We start from the raw sequence: 23,549 nt of genomic DNA, 5'->3' as shown, positions 1-23,549 counted from the left end.
CTATCATAACTTTAGTGCCCTCTCTCTTCCGGTTGTCATCGACCCTTCTTCATTCTGCGACTCAAAATGACTATTAGTTGTAGAAAGCTTTGATCTAGGGCATTCCCGCCTTTTTCACAGATAATGAGAAACTAGAAGAAATAGCTAAAGAAATAGCAGTATCTAATTGAGGCTTCTCCTCAACTGCTTCACAATACTGTGTTAGTTTCTGCTGTACAACAAAGTGAATCAGCCACATGCACACATATATCCCCATATCCCCTCCCTCTTGAGCCTCCCTCCCACCCTCCCTATCCCACCCCTCTAGGTCATCGCAAAGCACTGAGCCGATTTCCCTGTGCTATGCTGCTGCTTCCCACCAGCCAACTATTTTATATTCCGTAGTATATATACGTCAGTGCTACTCTCACTTCGCCCCAGCTTCGCCCTCCCACCTCATGTCCTCAAGTCCATTTTCTATGTCTACCTCTTTATTCCTGCCCTGCAACTAGGTTCATCAGTACCATTTTTTTTTTTAAGATTCCATATATATGCATTAGCATACAGTATTTGTTTTTCTCTTTCTGACTTACTTCACTCTGTATGACAGACTCTAGGTCCATCCACCTCACTACAAATAACTCAATTTCATTTCTTTTTATGGCTGGGTAATATTCCATTATATATATGTGCCATATCTTCTTTATCCATTCATCTGTCGATGGACATTTAGGTTGGTTCCATGTCCTGGCTATTGTAAATAGTGCTGCAGCGAACATTGTGGTACATGTCTCTTTTTGAATTATGGTTTTCTCAGGGTATATGCCCAGTAGTGGGATTGCTGGGTCATAGGGTAGTTCTATTTTTAGTTTTTTAAGGAACCTCCATACTGTTTTCCATAGTGGTTGTATCAATTTACATTCCCACCAACAGTGCAAGAGGGTTCCCTTTTCACCACACCCTTTCCAGCATTTATTGTTTCTAGATTTTTTTGATAATGGCCATTCTGACCGGTGTGAGGTGATACCTCATTGTAGTTTTGATTTACATTTCTCTAATAATTAGTGATGTTGAGCATCTTTTCATGTGCCCAAGAAAAGACATGGAAAGGTAATAACTTTGGAGACTATTTGGCAATCGGGCAGTCCCAATAACTTGAAAACTCTCCCACTTAAAATGCTAGAAGTGATGGATGAAATGTAATAAACATGATTTTAAATATATAGCAAATTTTATAAGAATGAAAGTTGCAAAAATGAAAAGGGAATTGAGAACCAGAGTGGTAAGCATATAAGCTGATATTGTAGCAGTCTTGGGGTAGAGAAGTTGATTGTTTTGGTAATTTAGTAGCTTGAGTTTTTTGTTTTTAATTGAAGTATGGTTGATATACAATATTATATAAGTTCCAGGTGTACAATATAGTGATTCACAATTTTTAAAGGTTATACTCCATTTATAGTTATTATAAAAATTGGCTATATTCCCTGTGTTGTACAATATATCCTTGTAGCTTATTTTATACCCAATAGTTTGTACCTCTTAGTCCCCTACCCCTTTCCCTTTCTCCACTGGTAACCACTAGTTGGTTCTCTATGTCTGTGAGTCTGTTTCTTTTTTGTTATATTCCTTAGTGACTTGAGTTTTAAAGCCCATACAGAGAAAGGAAATGAAGTCTTGGGACTATTTCAGGCTGAGAGTTGGAGCTGAGTTGTCCCCAGGAGAAAGCCAGAACCCTTGAAAGGCTATATGTTTGAGAAAAGTTTGATTTGGAAAGGATATATTCTTATATGGAGGTGACAAAGAATGGGCTCTGTCTGAGCCTGGGAACTGAAAGATTTGTAGTTTCCCTTGAGAATTAGTAAACATGAGCCTATCTTTGAACATGTTTAGAATTTGAATTTGTAATACCTGCATGCTCTGTGAACCCCCAAAAGTCAAATAAATTGGTGCTGGGCAAGTAATTGCATTGGAGTGTCTGGCAGAAACAAGCTCAAAATCAATCCTCAAACCTCTCTGGAGGGATATGCCTTCAACCTAGGCCCAACAGGATTCCCATAATTAAAATCTGGATGAACATGAGATCATGATCTAAAATTACAAAACGTGAAGAAATAATCCACCATGAGCTACTTTAGCATAGTCAACAAAAATCAAGATTATTCCCCCTAAGAACTTCCAATATTAGAACAATGTGATAGAGACTATAAAGACATACTCTGAATGATAAGCATTAAAAGGTGAATTAAAAACATGAGAAAAGATGTAGTCACTTAAAAAAAAAAAACCAGATAGATTTGAACAAAGTAGAAATTCTAGAAATGAAATAATCATTGACATAAAAAAAACTCAGTGGACAGGTTAGAGAGCAAATTAGACATAGCCAAAGAGGGATTTAGTGAAATGAAAATAGATCTGAAGAAATTATACAGCATGCAGCAAAGGGAAATAAAGAGATGAAGAATATAAAGAGAAGATTTAGCCAGTAAATTTGAAATCTTGGGAAACAGGGACAATTTTCTAGAAAAAATGTAATATGTAACAATCAGAAAAAAGATGGCTAGACTTAAATGATGAAAAAATGGAATCAGTAGTTAAAAACCATTCCAATTTTTTTTTAAACATCTTTATTGGAGTATAATTGCTTTACAATGGTGTGTTAGTTTCTGCTTTATAACAAAGTGAATCAGTTATACATATACATATGTTCCCATATCTCTTCCCTCTTGCATCTCCCTCCCTCCCACCCTCCCACCCTCCCTATCCCACCCCCCTAGGTGGTCACAAAGCACCGAGCTGATCTCCCTGTGCTATGCGGCTGCTTCCCACTAGCTATCTATTTTACGTTTAAAAACCATTCCAATTTTAAAGACAACTTTCATTAAACATTTAAGGAACAGATTGATCTCTACTTTATGCAAACTAAAACAGAGAATAGAAAAAAAGGGAACAATTTGCAACATATTTTATGAGGCCAATAGAATTTTGATACCAACCAGACAAGGGCAATAGGGGAAAGGAAAATTATAGGCCAGTTATACTTCAAAGATGCAAAAATTCTGAATGAATAATCCCAAGTTAATGCATTAAAAATAAAGCCTCACGCTCAGCCATAAAAAAGAATGAAATTCTGCCATTGGAAGCAACATGGATGGACTTGGAGGGCATTATGCTAAGTGAAGTAAATCAGACAAAGACAAATACTGTATGATATCACTTATATGTAGAATCTAAAAATACGACAAACTAGTGAATATAACAAAAAAGAAGCAGACTCACAGATACAGAGAACAAACTAGTGGTTACCAGTGGGGAGAGGGAAGTGGGGAGGGGCAATATAGGGGTAGGGGATTAAGAGGTACAAACTATTATGTATAAAATATAAGGATATATTGTACAACATGGGGAATATAGGAAATATTTTATAATAACTATAAATGGAGTGTAACCTTTAAAAATTGTGACTAAATATATTGTTCCCCTGGAACTTATATAATATTGTACGCCAACTATACTTCAATTTAAAAAATTTAAAAAAACTAAAGCCTCATGACCTAGTGAGGATTTTCTTATAATATAAAATTGGTTTAAATATTAGAATATCTATTTATGTTACCATGTTGCCAGATTAAAGGAGGAAAAGCTTTTATCATTATCTCAAGAGATACAAAAGAAGCATTCTATATAATTCAACATCCATTTATGGTAAATCTTGTCAAACTAGGAGTAAAAGGGATAACTTGATAAAGGGTGTCTACCAGAAATCTCTAGGAAACATTATACTTATGGTGAAATGCCAACAGTAGTCCCTTTAAAATCATAAGTTAAGACAAGAATGGCCGTTATCACTGCTTCTATTTGCTATGGTTCTGGAAGTCCTGCTCAGTTGAGTAAGACAGGAAGAATAAATCAAAGTATAAGGATTAGAAAGGAAAAAAACTCTCCCTTTTCATAGATGATGTGATTACAAATGAACTGAAGAGAATCTATCTATAGACACCTCTTTATAACTTTTATGAGAATTCAGCAAGGATGCTGATACAAATGAACATACAGAAATCATCTACCTTTAATTATTCAGCTACAAATGATTATAAAATATACTTTAAAAATAGCATTTATTGTGGCAACAAAAAATGAATCTAACAAAAATATGCAAGAATTTTATGGAGATAACCAGAAAATTTTATTAAACAACGTTAAATAAATGGAGACAGATCTCATGTTCATGAGTGAGGACCCAGCATAATAAAGATAGCTAATTCTCACAAAACAACCTATAAATTTAGTATAATTCCAATAAATATCCTAGACTTTCTCTCCTGATACTGATGGACTAGATAATTTGAACGTATCCTCCCACTGGATTTGAAAAGTTTCTTAAAAAAGTGAACAAACTATTTTCTGAAAACTTTAAAAAATCAACAACATGCTAACCAGATATAGAATTACCAGGCTAAGATCTGAGAGAACACAGAAATGCAAAGATGTGAGCCTAGCACTGAAGACCTTTTTTTGCCCTGGGGGTGTGTTTGCCTATCTGAAAGATGTGACAATTCTGGAAGATCCAGGAGGCTAGGGGGAAAAAGTCAGAATCCAGGACCTTCCAAGAGTGGAGACTCTCTGATCCTGCACCTCCCGCACCTTTTGGCTGGGACAACTAAGTAAAGGTAACCCAGAAGTAAAGTGGTCCTCACATGGACACAGATCCCTGTCAAGACCTTTGGTGGCCCAGGATAAGATAGTACAAGGTTTGTACGTGTATTAAGGTAACCCTGGATCACTCGTGCCTCCAGTACCTGGTAAAACATGAACAGAAAGCTCTCTGGAGGAAGATAACATTTCGGGCCTCAAATTATTTCTAAAAATATTTTAAAAATAAAGGATGCACCATGCAAAGATAACCGGACATATGAGGAGGCAAGACACCACAAGTGAGAATGAGTAGAAAGAAAAGACAGTGGATACAGACCTACAGGGTCTCCAATAAGTTGGTTGTGATCAAGAAAGGACACGTAGGGGACTTTGAAGGTGCTTGTGATGTGTACCCAACTTGGCTGCTGATTTCATGAGTGTTCAATCTATGCTACTCTGTTTATCTGTTCACTTATATTTTACGTACTTTGCTGCATGTGTGCTATATTTGACAATAAAAAAAGCTTCCAAAATTGAAAATATTCTAGCATTGCATTAACAAGGACAGATCAATGAATTTCAGTATGTTCATACAATAAAACATCATTAAGCTGTTTAGTTGAAAGAATGAGAACTATATGTATCAACAGGGACTCACTTCAAAAATATAATGGAGTAAAAAATTATAAGTTGCAGAAAGATATGCATTGTATGATACCATTATAGAAAGTTAAAAACAAGCAAAAATAATAGTGAGCCTTATAATGGAGGTATACATATGTAGTAAAAGTGTAGTACATGAAATAATAAGCACCAGATTCAAAATAGTGGCTATTTCAAGGAAAGGAGAAAGAAAAGAGAGCACTGTATAGGTAGCTTCAACTATGTCTGTGATGTTTGATTCTTGATAAAAAGTATTAAATCAAATAAAGCAAAATGCTATGATTTAACAAAGATGGGTAATAGGTATATGATATATTCCATCTCTCTATTTTTCTGTATGCTTGAAATAGTCCACTTAAAAAGTAAGTTCCTTTTGAGAGGATATGAGACCCTTTCAACAGTGTTACATGTTTTTCTCTAAATCATTTTCTATTGAAAAAAATCCTTTTAGATTTGTTTAGTTTCTGCAGTTTTTGGAACCTCTCCCCTGTGAATAAGAACCAAATCTCGTGGTTTCAGTCTTTAAGAGATAGCCTATCTTTTTCTTATCCATTAAATTATGTGTTCTCAGTGCTTCACTAAACTCATTACAAACACAAAAATGCCCTTTTTCTTTTTTCTTGGGTTTATTTCTTAAGGACAGTTCACTATGCATTTTAAAATACTGTTTCTTATTTCTGATCTGTGAATCTTTTGGAAGCTCTTTTGACATAGGTCTATTCTAATTGAATTTTTAGAAATCGCTTACCTTCTTCTCTCTTGTTTTGTTTAGGAGAGGGATAAATTCTATTTGTCTCGTAGTGTTGTTCTAGAACTCCTGCAGGCCCTGAAGCTTAAATCTCCTTTACCGGATACAAACCTTCTTCTGCTTGTGCAGGTAGGCTTATGCCTCATTTCACTTTTCATGAAATTCACTTACGTTTGGAAAATTTAAGGAAGGTGTGGGACATACGCATAAATTAAATGTCTGTCCAGAGGTAAGAAATAATATATCTTACGTAAGCCATGATCTGTCTGTCACTATGCACTTGGCACTTCCACTGGCTAAGAAAGACCAGAAAAGGAGTATTTATTTTGTTCCTACTGTGGAACTAGTTCTGTGAAAGACAAAAAAGAAGAATGAAATGACAATGTGTCCGTGAGAAGTTTATGGTCCAGTAGGTTGGAGGGGCAGCTCATTAATGGCTACCAGAGCTGAGGCAGGACTAAGGGAGCCAAAAATGAGTGACCCGGAGGCTGAGGTCAGATCGCGGAGTCACATGAGTATGGATGGGTCGCCAAATCTCTGTGAAGCAGAAGTGAAAGTGAGGGTGGGCCCAGCCAGATATGGTCAAAAGGCAGGACCAGCCGAGTCCAACCAGGGTGGGAGGTGGGTGTGAAAGAACCAGCACCACAGGAGCCCTAAGGCAGGGGGCGGGGCTTGAACACATACCAGACAGGCTCTAGAGAACTTGCAAAGATTAATGCTTTTGGTTGTAGGGCTGCTTACGAGAGGCTCTAGCTCTCCATCCCTGGCATCCTTAGCTCAGCATCTTAGGCAAGTGTGCAGGTTTTGATCACACAAGACAGGCTGCAATGAGTGCCATGAGTGAGAAAGAGACGTAGATAAAGTCCTAGGGGGGAGTTAAGAGCAGGAGGCATCTTACCTCATATGGTGTGAAATCAGGGAAGACTTCATGAAGGAAGTGGCGTTTGAACTGGGTCGCAAAGGACTGGTGGGTGCAGGCCAAACTCTGCCTGGGGTTGGAGTTCAGCTTCAGAGGCTGACCGTCTTCAAGCAATAAAGGGAGGCTTCAGCAGAAAGGTGGAATAAATTTAGGAATAACGACATGAGGATGGGGTTTAGGAAAAGGCTGGCCATGCCAGGGGTGTCAGCAAGGGATCAGGTAAACTGGGATCCTGCCTCGTACCCCAAAGGTTGAGCCTGGTTTTAAAGACTTGGTCGTGAGCTGCAGCTGGGATCAGGGTATCATTCCGACTGCCTTTGTGCAAAGTACCCAGGAAGTGTGTCACAGCTGTTTCAGTTCTCCCTGCTGAGTGTTATGTCCCAGAGTCTGGGCCTACAAGGTTGAGCTTAAATGACTGAAGGAAAATGGGAGCTTGATATCAAGGAACTAGACAGGTTTCCCTGAATCTTAGGTACCTTGGGTGCCATTTGGAGAGATGAGGGAGAAGGGGAAATTAATGGAGCATCTATTAAGTGCCAGGCAACATGCTTGGGCTTTATATATCCCCCTCGCTAACTCCTTACAACCATGAGAGGAATTGGTCCTGTATCGCAGATGAGGAGACTGCAGCTCAGGGGGGTTCAGTGACTTGCCCAAGATCACACAGCTGGCATAAGTAGCGTAAGCACCTGACCACAGGGTCTAATCAGTATAGAGCACAGCCTAGTCAGGCCCCGCACATCACTTGCCCGGATTACCATAATAGCTCTTAGCTTTTTGCACCGTTCATTTCTCTCCACGTCAATCCAGTCTTATAGCCTATGGCTGCCTAGAGGAATTTTGCTAAAGCTCTGCTTTTTATCATATCACTCTGTGCATCAAAAACCTCCAGTGACCTTGTGGTACCCGAATTGTCAAGGTCTTCCATCATCTGGCCATGTTTGACTATTCGGCATTATTTCCCACTACAGATATTTACTGACCACCTATCTTCGGCTAGGTTCTGGGGGTATAGATATATAAAGGCACAGGCCCTACCCTTATAACGTGCTAACCAGTATACTGAAAGTCTGTACAGTATATAAACTACTGTAGAGGAGGGAGTGGCCAGCTCAGCCTGGGAAATGGAGGAAAGCTCATTAACCGTTATGAGCCCTGACCTGGCCCAGGTGCTGGGGAAACAGAGATGAATAAGTCATGGCCCCTTCCTCCCAGGAGTTTCCTGTCTGATAGGAGTAGCTGACATCGAAACAAAAATTCCCAGCGCAGTGTAATGGGTACGGTAGCAGAGGTGTGTACTGAGTAGGGGAGTGGTGTAGAAAAGGGATTGTATGTTTTTGAAGGGCGTGCAGAAGTTTGGGGGTTTACCTGGGAGAAGAGGAGGAACACCCTTGTCATTAACCATTTAATATCCACTAACTGGTCCCCATCTTCCCCCACCTTATACTAGTAATCCTTGGGAACAGAACGGAGTTTTTCTCAAAGGCTTGAGATTTAATAAAAAGTTGGTATACTTTCCCCAGGCACAATGATGCTTTCTGAGAGGAGTGACTGCTGGAAAATGATGGCAGTGGATGTTGGGCATGATATAGTCAGAGTGAAATGGCTCCCATTGTACCAAGATGCTGAACAGCCCAAGAGGGAGACAGAAGCAAAGCATAGCCAGGAAATATCTGTGTTCCTAAGAAGAGACAGATTGAATCTCTTCCAGTGGATTGCCATTGGCCAGTCCTACCTCTTCACACATCAGCAGCAACATCACTTTTGAGTACAAGTAACTTTGATGCAACTGACCATAAAGGTTAATAAGATCAACACTGGTTTGGAGGAGAGGGCAGGTGAACTAGGCTTGGTGAAGTAGCCCACCAGAGAGTTAAGGCCAGCAGGTTGACAGTGTCTGGAAGTCACTTGCTTCTGATAGCGTTTAGATTGGGGACATGCCACCTCAAAACAACCTCAGTTTCCAGGCCCTGAAGGTACTTTCCTACAGGCATCGGAGGCTGATCCCTTGATTGCCCTCAGTCTTGAGCAGAGCAGATCTGTGTGGTTGATCTTCTTGGGTTCTAGCACCCCACTTTGTGACTGCATCTGGGGGCGGGTTTTTCTCTGAAGTACATTAGCTGGCTGTAATAAGCACTTGTCACAAGACAGTGAAAGAACACTGACAGTTTAAATTGCTCAGTGCTTAAGGAGACCATGAAAACAGTGATTATTGCATCACAGCTAGGTGAATAAATAACAAACACAAATTAGCTTTAGGAAGAAAGAAGACAAAAAAGTAAATTCTTCTGTGTATTTTGGATTCTCTCATGCCATTTCAAATGTATAACATTTTCATCTTTAAAAACAAATATGTATTTGTCATTGAGTCATTAAGTTAAATTTAAAAATCAAATTGTAAAATTATTTAGATCAAAGAGATATCCGGGGGGACATTTTGAGATCATGCCCATGAGGAACAACCTAGTGAGTAATATTTCGACCTTCTCCAACAAAAACTATTAAACACCATGCCATTTTGAAGTAACATATCCTTGTTCCATAAACTCAGAATAAACCAGTAATGAAAAACTTACTGAGAGAAATAAAAGTGAGGCATACCTTAAAAAAAACAAAAGTAGTTCCCTTTTCCCCGCTGTGCTTCCTGGCTAAGTCGTGGAGAAAAGTCTGCCACGGGGCCACTCATGGGATGAGGGAGAAGCATCTTTTGTCTCTCTACAGAAAGCGGTGCATCTTTCTGCAGGGTATCCCCGTTCCTTTTTCTCTTGCCCTTGACAAATGTTCAAGCGGGTAGCAGAAGTGGTAGCCTGTTCTCTGGTAGTTTCTCTTAAACCAGAGAATCTAGCATGGAGTCAGAGAGAAGTTTTCCCCTTTACTGGTGGGCAGTGTCAGTTCCTGGTAGCTGGAAGACCAGATTCACAATATGAACAGACAATGTGTCTGAGGCAGACAGCGACTTCCTTCTTGGATATCATGACCGTCATCTCAGGACACTGGAGGCAGCTCTGTTTAACTGAAAATGCAACTTGGAAAAAGAAAAGAAAGTAACAACTGGAAGGAAAAAGTCCCCTGGTGGGAAGGGTGAGAGGGAGGGATAGATTGGGAGTTTGGGACTGACAGGTACACACTGCTATATTTAAAATGGATAACCAAAACAAGGACCTACTGTCTAGCACAGGGAACTCTACTCAATATTATGTAACAACCTAAATGGGAAAAGCATTTGAAAAAGAATAGCTACATGTATATGTATAACTGAATCACTTTGCTGTACACCTGAAACTAACACAACATTGTTAATCAACTACACTCCAGTATAAAATTTTAAAAAAGATAAATTTCTTAAAGTTTAGAAGTAAAAAACAAAAAAAAAGTCCCCTGGTGATCCGTCCTGAGTGACACTAGCCCCATTAGCGAGAAGAGAGTCAGTTGCTCAGACCTTGGATTTACCATTCGTTCTTTCACCCCACAGGGAACCACTAGGATATTCCCTCTACTACTGTACTTCTCTAATTAATAACTTAGTAGATAGATGAGTTCACAGATATGAGATGCTGTTTAGAATTCTTTTCATGGGTAAACCATACTTTTGTTGTTTACCAAATATTCTGGCAGTAAGAGTGTTCCTTTAAAGGACAATGGAACACTTGCCCAAGGGATGCAGGGTCATTCAAGTTCTAAACATTTCAAGGCAGTGACAGGTACCAATCTGGTTTTCAATTTCTAGAACTTCTTCCTGGAGGCCTGGCACTGTGGGGTGTCTCCCAGTCTGCTATATTATGGTTGTTCAGCGATCACTCCTGTTATTTGTTTTAACTTACATATACAATCAAGTGGCCTTAAATGTTCAAGTGGATTTTTTTTTATTTCTTTTTTTGAGAATGATTTTTTTTTTTTTAAGTTTAATTTTATTTATTTATTTATTTATTTATGGCTGTGTTGGGTCTTCGTTTCTTTGCCAGGGCTCTCTCTAGTTGTGGCAAGTGGGGGCCACTCTTCATCACCGTGCACGGGCCTCTCATTATCGCGGCCTCTCTTGTTGAGTAGCACAGGCTCCAGACGCACAGGCTCAGTAACTGTGGCTCACGGGCCTAGTTGCTCCGCGGCATGTGGGATCTTCCCAGACCAGGGCTCGAACCCGCGTCCCCTGCATTGGCAGGCAGATTCTCAACCACTGCGCCACCAAGGAAGCCCTCAAGTGGATTTTTTAAAAAAGGAAAAAGAGGCATGGAGACAGGAAAGAATTTTCCAAATAGAAAAAATATATGTATTCTTCAGAATCTACTATTGTTGACCATCAGGGTGTAGTTCTCCTTTTATACTTTGGACAGATGCCCTATCTTGTTTTAATTCAGATCTGTTGACATTTTTGCTTTCACTTATAACATTTTCTCTTCTGCTGGCATGCTGTAGATATTTTATGTGTAATAAGCTATTATTATTGTTCTCAAGATGGATTAGAGTTTTCATAATAGAGTGATAACTCATTGAAAGCTACCATAAAATCTATATAGGCTCAAATCCAAAAGAATTTCCTCAGCTCCTATTATGTGTCAAGAGTAGACATTCTGCTGATTTGCATGTAGCACTCCCACTGTGTGGGATATACCTGCATATTCAAGCTGTGAGAAATCATGTGGGTGATAGGTTTTCTTTTAAAGATAGTTTAGTTGTGGGCTGGAGGACAAAGAAACGGCAGAGTTACGGCTGTTGTTTTTAATTCCCAAATACTACTGATGTGGGGTAATTAATATTTGTTCCGTTAGTAATAATCTGATCACTCTCTGGGATGAGAGGTGGCGATCCTATTTTGAGTGTCATTTTGATAATGATTTTAGTAATGACACATAATGGGTATTGCGTTTCTTTTGTATTCATGCGGGAGTACCTATTTCAGTGGCATATTTATTTCTATCTAAAAGTACAGAATTCTTCCTTCTATAGCCATCATTCTTTTTCCCTCTGATTTTGTTATATCTTTATATCTGGAGCAACTCTATAAAATAATAATGGAGTTTTTCAGTTGGCAGCTATATAAAATGAAGACAGAAAGGTTTATTAAGGTTTTAGTCATACATATTATGTAAAATTACACTGGAGGAAAAGACATTGATAAAAAATAGTAGATGATTTTAGAGGTTTATGTACTTTTATGCCTTTTAGTACACCAGACTCTCTGAGACACCTCCATAACTTTTAGAGTGATTTTTAAAAAAATTAATTCTGACTTCTGAAATTATCTATTAGCTCTCGCAGATCGGACGTTTGAATTTGGCCTCAAATCTTAACACCACATGGCTGACAACCTGCTTACGTTTTGCTACTCATTTCACTTTGCTGAGTTTGGTGAGCGAGAAAGGCTTCTGCTGAGGGAGATACAGACACTTGAAGTTTTGCTTCTTCACAAATTTTCTCTTGCCCTTAGGGGTACAGCCAGGCTTGCAAGCATACTTTAGGGGTCAGGGTCTGCACCATCCTTACATAGGACCCTGCAGAGGACTCCTACCCGCTTCTCTCACGCTTAGATGCATCTCTCTCTTCTTTTGGCCTCTCTTAGCTGTGCAGTCTCTTGGTTCTGCTGTAAAGAAATTAATTAAAATGTTGGAGTCCTGACGGACGTTTTGGAACTTATTTATAAGTCGTTTGTCTTAGATGGCAGACTCTGATAGCTTTTGAAAATACGTTTTATGGGAGAACATGCAGTATCTGCCAGGAGGTTGGGAGTGTTCCTTCTTTTCACTATGTACCTCTATCAAATATTTTACTTTTTTTTTTTTTTTTAAATTTTTTGGCCGCACTGCGTGGCTTGCGGGAGCCTAGTTGCCCCACCAAGGATCAAACCCGTGCCCCCATCAGTGGAAGTGTGGAGTCGTAACCACTGGCCCACCAGAGAAGTCCCTCAAATATTTTCCTTTTTTACTTAGAGGTTTGCCAAGGTTATAGGCTCCATTATTATTATTTATCCTCATTTATTTACTTTTTCTTATTAGAAATAAGTCCAAGTTAGGAGAGCAGACATAAGCATTCTGGAATAAAATAATAGAAAATTTTAGGTGTTCCCTAGATGTTACTAGCTGGTCTTCAGAGTTAATAGCCAAATAGATTCTTCAGCTTTCTCTAACTGTCTGTGAGGCAAATGGAGAGGATAGAATGTGAGCCTGGAGATTTGTGTCCCCTCCTGCCATGCGGCTTTCAGGGACGGCTCTGCTTGCTGTCGTCTCAGCTCCAGCTCGGTTACCTGTCCCGAAATACCTTTCAGGGAGGACCACCTCTCCCACAATTGAAAACCAGCTCATGGCCCCAGATGAGAAGTCTACAGGCCCCTGACCCTCAGAAAGTCTTCTGAGGTTAGAGCTTCACCTTATTGGCCAAAATCTGCTGCCTGTTAATAACGCTTAGATTCCGATCTCTGGCTAACCTGACAACATGCTGGGTTTTGTTCCTCGTCCTCCTTGAGACTTTTTCTACTACCCCGATCCGTACTGCTTCTCCTCAGTTTGACGGGGACCATGCCTGCCTGGCTGACCTACCTAAATTTACCATGCTCTTCCAGGATGAGAGTGAAATGAATTAGAAGGAAGAGCTGTCAGGGTCAAAGCTTCTTTCAGAACCTCTGAGCTCTGGAGAGCAGCAGCTTTGGATCCTCAAGTCACTGGGGCCAGAGGCCAGGAAAGAGAAACTAACCAGCAACTAGCTGCTCATAGCAAACTCTACAGACTTCATGTTTAACTTTTCCCCTAAAACCATTAATAAATAGTTGGGCATTGCATTAAGTGGGAAACACCTGTAAAAATCTGTAATGAAGCAAATTAAGTTGTAAGCTGACAAATCCATCCTCACCATGATCTCGAGTCATACCTGATTAATCATCTCATTTCACAAACTCTTGCTGAGCCCCTCCGAGATGTCAGGCATGAAGCTAGCGCCGGGAGCGAGCTGCATCAAATCTGTGGTCTCGAAGAGCTTGTAGCCGGTTGAGAAATAGACTTGTAGATCATTGCAACCTGATGTGATGACTGTTCCAATGGAAATGTGTGGAAAGTCCTGTGGGGACACAGAGCGGGAGCGGGGGTCATTATCAGCACAGAGGATAGGCGTGAATGAAGTGGGAAGAGAAAGACCAGATACTGAGGGGCCTCGGAGGGGAAGAAACAGGTACAGTCCTCACTCTGAAGTTGACTGTTTTTCTGTTTTCATTCTAAATGTATGGTATAATGATAGAAGTCCGGAAAATCTATGAAAATTCAGGAACTGTCAAAAAGTGCTGAAGAATAAATAGCATGACTTCAGAATAAATCTGACAATGCTGAAATCTTTCCTTTCGTCCTTGATTGAATGTGGCATTTCAGTGCCACTGAACTACTGTCTGGTTAAAGTGAGAATCTGTGTGTTAGTCCCAGTACTATGATTCTGAATTTCTGGTAGGAATGAACTTTCATGACTAGCAAGTCCCATATATCTAGGGCAGATTGTCACCAAAGTAAACGCTAATGAATTTAAGCCAAGTTAATAAAATTACAAATTACTTATTACTGTCCAAATGCTCTTAAAAATAATTATCCTTTCAATTTCTTATTAGTTTATTTGTGCAGATGCTGGAACCAAACTAGCTGAGTCAACAATCCTGAGCAAGCAGATGATCGCCTCTCTACCTGGAGTAAGTCCTGACCGAATTAATTATCCACATTTTCTGTTACTCCTCATTTCCTCATTTAGCCAAGAGGTATTTTGGGCCTGTGTCCTGGTTCACTTTTGATAGAACAAACACTGTAAAATTGAAATCATTAGTATCTTGTTTGAAAGAGCACTGGTGAAAATTTAAATTAATCTCTGCCCCTGGAAACTTTTAATTCCAGGAAACATGAATAAAATTGAAGCAGCCAGTTAAGGAGAGGGAAGAAATTACCAGGCATACAGAATAGATTTGATTAAAGTTCAATTTTTCCAGAATCAATTTTCTTACACTGGCTTCTGTTAACCAATTTGATTTAACTACTGCCAGAAAGAAATAAGCATTTAATACCTTGTTTTCCTTCGTAATATTTCCTCTGAAAATTGAAAAAACTTTTATTATCATCAACTAGTGAACTATTTGGTGAAATATGTTAAGATTCTTATAGATAGGATTGAATATGAGAAACCACAATAACTTATTGCAACAAACTGAGAAACCTTAGAGATATAAATTATTAATGGAAAAAATTTATTTAAATTTTCAGTAGAGAAAAAAATTTTTTTTAGTTTATTTGTTTACGTATTTATGTATTTATTTTTGGCTGCGTTGGGTCTTCGTTGCTGCGCGTGGGCTTCCTCTAGTTGCGGCGAGCGGGGGCTACTGTTTGTTGTGGCTCACGGGCTTCTCATTGTGGTGGCTTCTCTTGTTGCGGAGAACGGGCCCTAGGCGCGCGGGCTTCAGTAGTTGTGGCACGTGGGCTCAGTAGTTGTGGCTCGCGGGCTTAGTTGCTCCGCGGCATGTTGGATCCTCCCGGATCAGGGCTCGAACCCGTGTCCCCTGCATTGGCAGGAGGATTCTTAACCACTGCACCACCAGGGAAGTCTGAGAAAAATTTTAATAAGGAAAAAAGATGACTTATAATCCTTCCGCCCTAAAATAAGAACCCTATTGTTCTAGAAAATTTTTACATGTTTTGATCTATTCAGTATCCTAATTTGCTTATTCCCATATTGTTGGAAATCTATATGCTTTCTAGTTTCTTTGCTTGTATAGCATAACATAGTATATAGCATATACACAAAGATCCTCTTCATGTTTATTTTGAATGATATCCTTGGGATAAATTCCTTAGTCAGTGGGCAGGAACATCTTCACAATACATATTCCCATGTTGCTTTCCAAGAAGGTTTTATTCATTTACATTTATAAGTATACCAGTTTTATCCACAGCACACTAAACATTACTTCATTTTTTTTTTTTTGATGTGGAGAAATATTATGAGAGAGGAAGAATAACAGTCATTCAACCCAGAGATAATTTTACTGCTAACATGTTAATGTATTTTCTTTCTTCTTTTTCTATGTATATTTTTAAACATAATCGAACTGTAATATAGATGCAGCTTTGGCTTCATATGTCATAAGCATTTTCCCCAAAGTGACATTACCTCATGTGACTGCACCATATAATAGTGGTTAACAATATGGGTTTTGATTCACACCTGAGTTTGAAGCCTGACATTTACTAGCTGTGTGATCGGGAAGGTTATTTAACCCATGATGCTTTGATTTGTATTATCTGTAGACTGGGATATAATAGGGCCTATGGTCTAGGTTGAGGATTGAATGAGATAATGCATGTAAAGCACATTAGCATGGTGCTAAATATATAGTAAGTGCTGAGTAAACATTAACTATTAAAAATAATATTAATGGAGGTAGGGGGACAGGACAGGTGATGTTTAAGGGTACAGACTTACAATGAGCAGTAAAAAAGTCCTAGAGATGTAATGCACAGGTCAGTGAATATAGACAACAATATTGTATTATAATAATCAAACTTGCTAAGAGACTAAAACTTAATTATTCCTACCAAAAAGAAAGGATAATTACATAATGTGATATAGGTACTAATCAGCGTTACGATGGCAGTCATATTACAATATATAAATGCATCAAATTAACATGTTATACACCTTAAAGTTACATCATTATATGTCAAACATATGTCAATAAAAAAATAAAATACAACTAAAAGTAAAAAAAATACTATTACAAACACTACTTATTGTTGGATAGTTTCATTATTTTCAATATTCTGCAATTGTAACTAATGTGTGATAAACATCTTTGTGCTTAAATCTTTGTTCATATTTTAGACTATTTCTTTATAATAGGTTTCTAGGAGTAGATTAATAGATTCTGGGTTTTTTTAAAGGTTCTTGACAATAGTTGGGGTAATGCAAGATGCTATGAGATAAAATACCAGTTCTTAGCAACTTAGCTCCAAAAAAGTTTATTGTTTGCTCAAGTGAAGTTTAAACGGGTGTCCTGATTAACAAAGGGAGGAGGACTTCCACATGAGCACTTGCGGATCAGGTTTCTTCTGTCATGTGCAGTCCTCTGCAATCAGCTGGTGGTTGGGGAAAGAGAAGGGAATATGGTACATGGAAGGTTTTCATGGGCCAGGTCTAAAGGTGGTGCACATTTCTCCTACTCACGTTCCATTGGCTAGAACTCAGTCACTCCGCCACACCCGACTGCAAAGGAGGATGGGAAATGTGGTCTAGTGCATCCTAGGGAAGAAGAAAAATGGTTCTGTGAGTAGCTAGCCAGTCTCTGCCCAGCACTCACTGGTTTCCTTATTTAATTCTCTAAAACTCAATATATGCTACTTATGCGATAGCTAAAAGATAATATCCCTAGTACATAAAGGTTTATTGAAATCAGCAAAAGACAAATATTCCAAAACAACAAAATAGCAACAGTTATAGCTCTACATATAGAACCCTTTCCAATGACCAATAAGCCATTCAAAATAAGCCTTTTACCCTCACTAGCAATCAGTGAGCTGTAAATTAATATAAAATATAAAAATTTAAAAATATAAAAATTAAAATCAGCTAGCAAATCAGCAGGCTTTTCTTAACAAAGAAACTTACTGATGATGAAGTGAAACAAGCATTCTTATAAGCTACTGGTGATAGTCAGTTTTGCTGAAAAAGAGTTGACAATCTACTTCTAGGAATATGTTTGAGAAAGTAATTAAATATAGAATTATCTACAAGCACATAAAGAATTATCTACAAGTATATTTATTAAAGTAGCATTTAAAATAGCAAAAATATGGAAACAAAATTAATGTGCAACAGTAGGGTATTATTTAAATAAAATAAAGTACATCTATAAGATAGACTATTATGTGGACCAAATCAAATTTTCAAAGAATATTTAATTAATTGGAAAATGCTTATGATGAATTTAATTAAAAAGCAGGTTGGAAAAAAATTATCTCAATCTTATAAAAAATTATATATGTGTGTGTATTATATGCATTAAAAATATTTGGAAATATTAACAGTGGCTGTCTCAGAGTTGGAGAGCAGGAATTAGGATTATGGTGATTTTTCTTTTTATTAATTTATATTTTTCAAGGTTTCTACATCGAACACGTGTTATCTTTATAATGTAAGAAATGTAACTTTAAAATCAGATACAAGTTTTGAGAAAGAATTGGATATGGCTCACTTCAATTCATGTTTTTTAGATTAGAGTATGTTTTCAACTCCTTTATCATCAGTTTTTCCCACTGAAATAAACATAAGTCTTTTGAAACAAGTTGAGCTAGACTCTTTATGTTTTTTGGTTTTTTAAAATAACACACTAAGGTTATACTTATGTTTTGCAAAGTAAAAGAAAAAAGGGGGGCGATTGGAAATTATATGCTTTGTTTTATAAGTGTAGATGGCTCACTGAAGTTATCCTGACTAGAAAGTGTATTTTAAGGCTTTTATTAGATGTAATTACTGTCTCTAGAGCAAAAGTAACTGGTAATAGTAAATTCTTTCCTCTCATTTTTTGAAATTCAAAGGTAAAAGACAAATATTGAATAATGCTCCAAGTAATTATTTTCTGTGACATTTGCCTAGTTGAAATGGTATAAAGTATTGCCTATGAAAGAAACAAATCCCTTTCAAGAAATTCAGGAGCAGAGTATATGCTCTTATTTGCATGACATGTGAAAGGTCAGAGAAAATGGAATAAACTGGGGGGGAAATCCTTTCTTGCACTAAGGGACTAATATTCCCAAAGCAGGAGCTCAATAACCTTTTATAATTCCTTCACTTGATTTAAATTAAAAGAAGAAAACCTTAAAACATATGAAATGCTTGGAAAACACTCTTGACAGAACTGCCAATGACCTTATTTTACTGTTTGTTATCCTGTCAGAGGAACTGACAGGCGTAACATTCTAGAAGAGATAGAAGGTGATATAGTTCAGTGCTGTGCAGATTTACATGAATATGGGAAAATGAGAGCCACTGGGTGAGCTAGTTAAGTATATAATGTTCCAGATTTTCCTAAAGAAAGCTAAGAAAGGCCTTAGCATAGTATTCAGATGGCTTCAAAGAGGGCCTGCTTTTGATCCACATTATATCCAGTCTTATGTATGGATTCTCTCATACAGCTTTGATGTAGCAGCCTGTCTGTCCATTTTCCTTTTCTTTGTTTATAATCCTAAATTCACTGCATTGCCCTGAGAGAGCAGGTTTATTCCATTTAATAACCTGAAACACAAGTATGCTTTTTTTTCCTTTAAAACTTCTCAAACACACTGCTAGTATGGGGGGAAGATGACCATTTTGTTTCTTTAATTATCCCTAGCAAGAATTCAACAATGATAAATTTTTCTATTTAATAGTGTACCTACTATGTCTAAGAAGTTGTAAGTGCTTGACTATAAGAATTTTTGACTCTTTCAACAAACATGATATTTGTTTATGTCCTTTTTTTTTTTTGATAGATAAAGACATCTAAGATTATGGTGGTAGAATTTGGTGGTACATATTTTTGTGTGTCTAAGACTCCCTGGAGGGATAAAGTGTTACTGTTGTTTTGGGGTGATTCATGTCATGAAGACCGATACTAATGACTTTTACATAGGCTAAATCTTTATATACCAACCAGTTTAAAAACAAGCAAACAAAATCAGTTCAATGACCCAGTGGAAAAAAGCCTGTAAACCCTGTCTTCCCTAGGCCATCCCATTTCTTTGCTCTCCACCACAAACCTTTTTATTAATTTTTGTCCAAAGTTGGGGCTGACAATCACAGGTTATGGCTGAGAGTAACGAAGTGAGTCAGAAATCCAGAAAATGAAACAACTCATTAGTAAACAGCGTGAAACCAGAGCAAGACAATCACTGCAGTCAGGGCAAAAGCGCAGGCCGTGACTCAGAGCGCGTGCCCCTCCGTGTCCTTCTGTGCGTTTCAGTGCGGGACGGCGGCGATGGAGTGCATGCGACAGTACATCAGCGACGTGCTGGACTTCATGGCAGACATGCACATGCTGACCAAACTGAAGGTAAGAGGGCCTGCGTCCCCTCATCCCTCAGGTCAGCGAGGCGGAGAGGCATTTTTAGGGAATTAAGCAGACTGGATGGAAATGTATCATTACCTGGAGAGGCCGTGGTGGCACTGTTGAATGAGCCCATGTCCTGGGATTCTGAAGAACCGAGTTCCGCCTCTGTGAAGAGGGAGTGAAGAAAGGAAAGGATATTTCCATGGCGGCTCCAGTTCTGTGCATACCTTTACTTTTGCCATTTATTCAATTCTCGCAACACCCCTATTGTAAAATATTCCCATTTTACCAATGTAGACACTGAGGCCTAAGGTGGTGCAGTCATTTGCTCAAGATCACGCTACTGCTAAGTGGTGGAGACAGGGGTGACCTAAGACTGTAGTGACCCCCAATCCATTCTCTTTTCACTGTGCCACCCATTTAACTACCCTGAGCCTCAGTTTCCTCATTAGCAAAGGAAGTCTAATAAACCCACCTAAATCAACCTACTACCTTTGCTGCCCCTTCCAAGATTTGGTGTGAAACAATGCATGTGAAGACACTTTTGTAAACTTTAGTTTGTATGAAATGTGTATACATTATGCAAACATAAGTTGTTCATGGTTTTTATCTGCATTAAAGCTATCTCCTTCCAGAAGATAATTAAAGACAGAACAACATTTAATTTGCATATGGATAAAATCCCAGTGAGGTTGTTGAGGATGTTGATTGCTTTGCAGGGTGGAATGAATTGCTGATGCAAGTCAACTTCCCTGCCGCGAGAAGACTAGGGAGCTAAAAGATTGATAGTCCGAGAGATTTGAGGAAGGCCCCGGACAAAGAGCGGAAGAGGAGCCAGACATGGCCCGATGAGCAGCCAGATTGCAGCCCAGCACTAAATGCGGCTTTTTGATAAATAGGATCTAGGCGTCCCAGAAGTTCATCAGCTAAAGCTACGGTCCCTTCAGCACCCAACTCAGTTTCCAGACTCTGCTCAGATGATCCAAGTGTTTCTTGGGATAGGGATAGACTTGCAAATACTCTGTGGAGAGTAGAATCAAAATTTAAATTGATGATTTCTCACAATATCCAAATCCAGTCATTTCTGAGTAAGCTCCCCTAGTGTTTGCTCACGCACGTGTTACTGATTGCTGAATCTGGTTGCTCACGCTGAAACCACTTTGATGTCTGAAGAGGAAACAATATTACCTAAATAATTTTATAGCCACTTCCAAAATACAGAGAAAAATAATAAGAAGGATCCATGATGACCAAAAGGTTAGGGACTGTAGACATAATCCAACCCTCTGATTTTACATATTAGGAAACAGATCAGAAAGGTCAAGTGGCAAGTGGCTTAGCTAAGGCCGTGTGACTGTTAGGACAGAACTGGGTCTAGAACCTAGGTCTCAACTCCCAGTTCAGTGCTCTTTCCACTAAGCCACACTGAGCAACGAAATTTTTCTGAATTAATTCAACTAGTATGTATTGAGCACCAATAACATGCCTGACACTGTTCTAGGCATTTAAGGATGTGATGATCAGCAAAAACAGACACAGTGGCTGCCCTCATTTATAGTCTGGCAGCGATGGCCAATTTAAATGAAAATTTCATACAAACTAAAGTGAAATTGTGACTTTCACAATTGCTATGAAGAAGAGGTAGACAGCAGCATGAGAGCTTCTAATAGGGTGATATGACCTACCAGGGAGGTTAGGAAGGCTCCTAGAGTAGGTCAGGGAAGGCTTCCTGGAGGGGGTGACAGTTGAGCTAAAATCTGAACAATGAATAGGGTTAATTAGGCGAAGAGAGGCAGAAACAGTATTTCAGGCAGAGAGAACAACATAAGCAAAGGCCAGTGATGGAAGGGAACATGGAGAGCCAATGTAGCTGGACCACAAGGATGAAGGGGTAAGATGCAGAAATCTGCAGTATCTAGATCATTCCAGGTTGTTTAGGCCATGCTAAGGAATTTTTTTCCCCTTTATCCTAAGAACAATGGGAAGCCCCTGAAGAAGTTTAAATGGGTTGTATGCTTGGGAGTGGTGATAGAAGGTGTGGAAATGACAACCTGATCTTCTTAAAGAGTGCCCTGGAACATCCCCAGTCACTCTGCCAAAGTCACAAAATACCACTTGGTTTTGTAGAGCCACATGAAGACATGTTCCCAGCCTCTGCATGAAGATACTTTTGGTGGCCATCTCAAAGTTGGGCTGGCTCAGATTGCAGCCATGGAAATCTCACGGGGCAACCACAGAGATAACAAAGCTGTGATTCGCTATCTGCCTTGGCTCTATCATCCCCCTTCTGCAATGCAACAAGGGTAAGACCCTTATTATTCGGGCCATGAGGCAGGAAACGCCCCTGAGCGTCCTGGGGCTCAGTAAGAGCTACTGAATGCATTGAAGATCTATGAGAATAGAATATGATTGGTTAGGGAGATGGGAATTGAGACCAATTTCCATACTTATTTGCTGACCCGGCAGCCTTTTTGAACACGAGTACTTCATGACATGCTGACAAAAGTTGCCTTCCTACAAAGACCTCCGTCATCCTGATGGATGATGAAAACTTGGAGCTTAGAACTATCACTTTAACTCTTAATATCCACTAGTTAAGTAAATTGATAGGTATTTATTTGTGCACTTAACATAGCTTCTGCCTTCAGGGAGCTTAGATTATAGCTTGAACAGAATCTACATCAGAGATGAAATAGAGTTCAAGGAGGTGTGAGCCCCTGACCCTGCCCGTAAGGGAGGCTGAGAAGAGAGAGGTGCCCGTGGGCTAGTTTACTTGGGACCTTGGAGCAGGCTTGACCTGCCATCTTGCATGGGCAGCTTCCCGGCTAGAGGAAAGGTTTGGAGTCGGGTGTAAGGGGGGCAGGGGGAGAAAATTACTGGAGAACAGGAATGTGGGTGGCTGTGTATTTTATCTCCTCTTCTATTCCTTCCCTTCTGGTGGGGATATCCGAGAACTTTCTAATGAGAAGAAAGGAAAGAGTTTAGAAAGAGAAGCTAGTCAGAATGGCAGCCAGGTTTGTGGAAGAATGATGTTTAATCCTGTGTCGCCAAAGGCTGCTCTTTGCTCAAGAAGCTAAGATCCAGGATTAGAGTGCAAAACAAGAAAAACAGATTTATCATTTTGTTCTCACTTTGTTGCTTTGGTGTTTTACTTCATGTAACTGCCTACAAGACCACACTTTTAAACCCCTCCATCAGTAAGCGTTTGTTAAGCTCCCAGCGAAACCGAAAACACGAAAACATCTCTAACACTTCCTTCCTCCCTAATAGACCAAAAGAATTCATTGAGTGTGTCTCTCACATCCGGCTGCTGTCCTGGCTGCTTCTGGGTTCCCTCACTCATAATGCAGTGTGTCCAAATGCCTCCTTTCCCTGCCTGCCAATACCTCTGGATGCAGGTTCCCATATTGCAGACCATCTTATTGTTATCCTGATTGGATTTCCAGAGCAATCAAAGGTAAGTGATTTCTGCAAGATTAAAACCATATGCATCAAAATTGCTAATGGAAACCCTTATCAGCCAATTATGTTTCTTCTGAGAAGAAAATGCATCTTATCACTTGCCCTCCTGT

General features: G+C 39.1%; 1 protein-coding gene across 8 annotated transcripts in view; it reads left to right on the top strand.

Annotated features, from left to right (window-relative positions):
- UNC79 (unc-79 homolog, NALCN channel complex subunit) overlaps positions 1–23,549 on the top strand; it is a 261,771-nt gene that overhangs the window by 210,539 nt on the left and 27,683 nt on the right. For all 8 annotated transcript variants that reach the window (XM_082451152.1, XM_082451149.1, XM_082451150.1 and 5 more), the window contains 5 exons: positions 6,047–6,151; positions 14,521–14,598; positions 19,891–19,980; positions 22,105–22,280; positions 23,248–23,434. In XM_082451152.1, coding sequence (XP_082307278.1) covers positions 6,047–6,151; positions 14,521–14,598; positions 19,891–19,980; positions 22,105–22,280; positions 23,248–23,434 — 636 coding nt within the window. The remainder of the gene's footprint in view (positions 1–6,046; positions 6,152–14,520; positions 14,599–19,890; positions 19,981–22,104; positions 22,281–23,247; positions 23,435–23,549) is intronic.

The sequence above is a fragment of the Balaenoptera physalus genome (genome assembly GCF_965194825.1).
Source record: "Balaenoptera physalus genome assembly, chromosome: 2".
In the NCBI taxonomy this organism is placed as follows: domain Eukaryota; kingdom Metazoa; phylum Chordata; class Mammalia; order Artiodactyla; family Balaenopteridae; genus Balaenoptera; species Balaenoptera physalus.
This window is presented reverse-complemented; position numbering and strand designations above follow the sequence as displayed.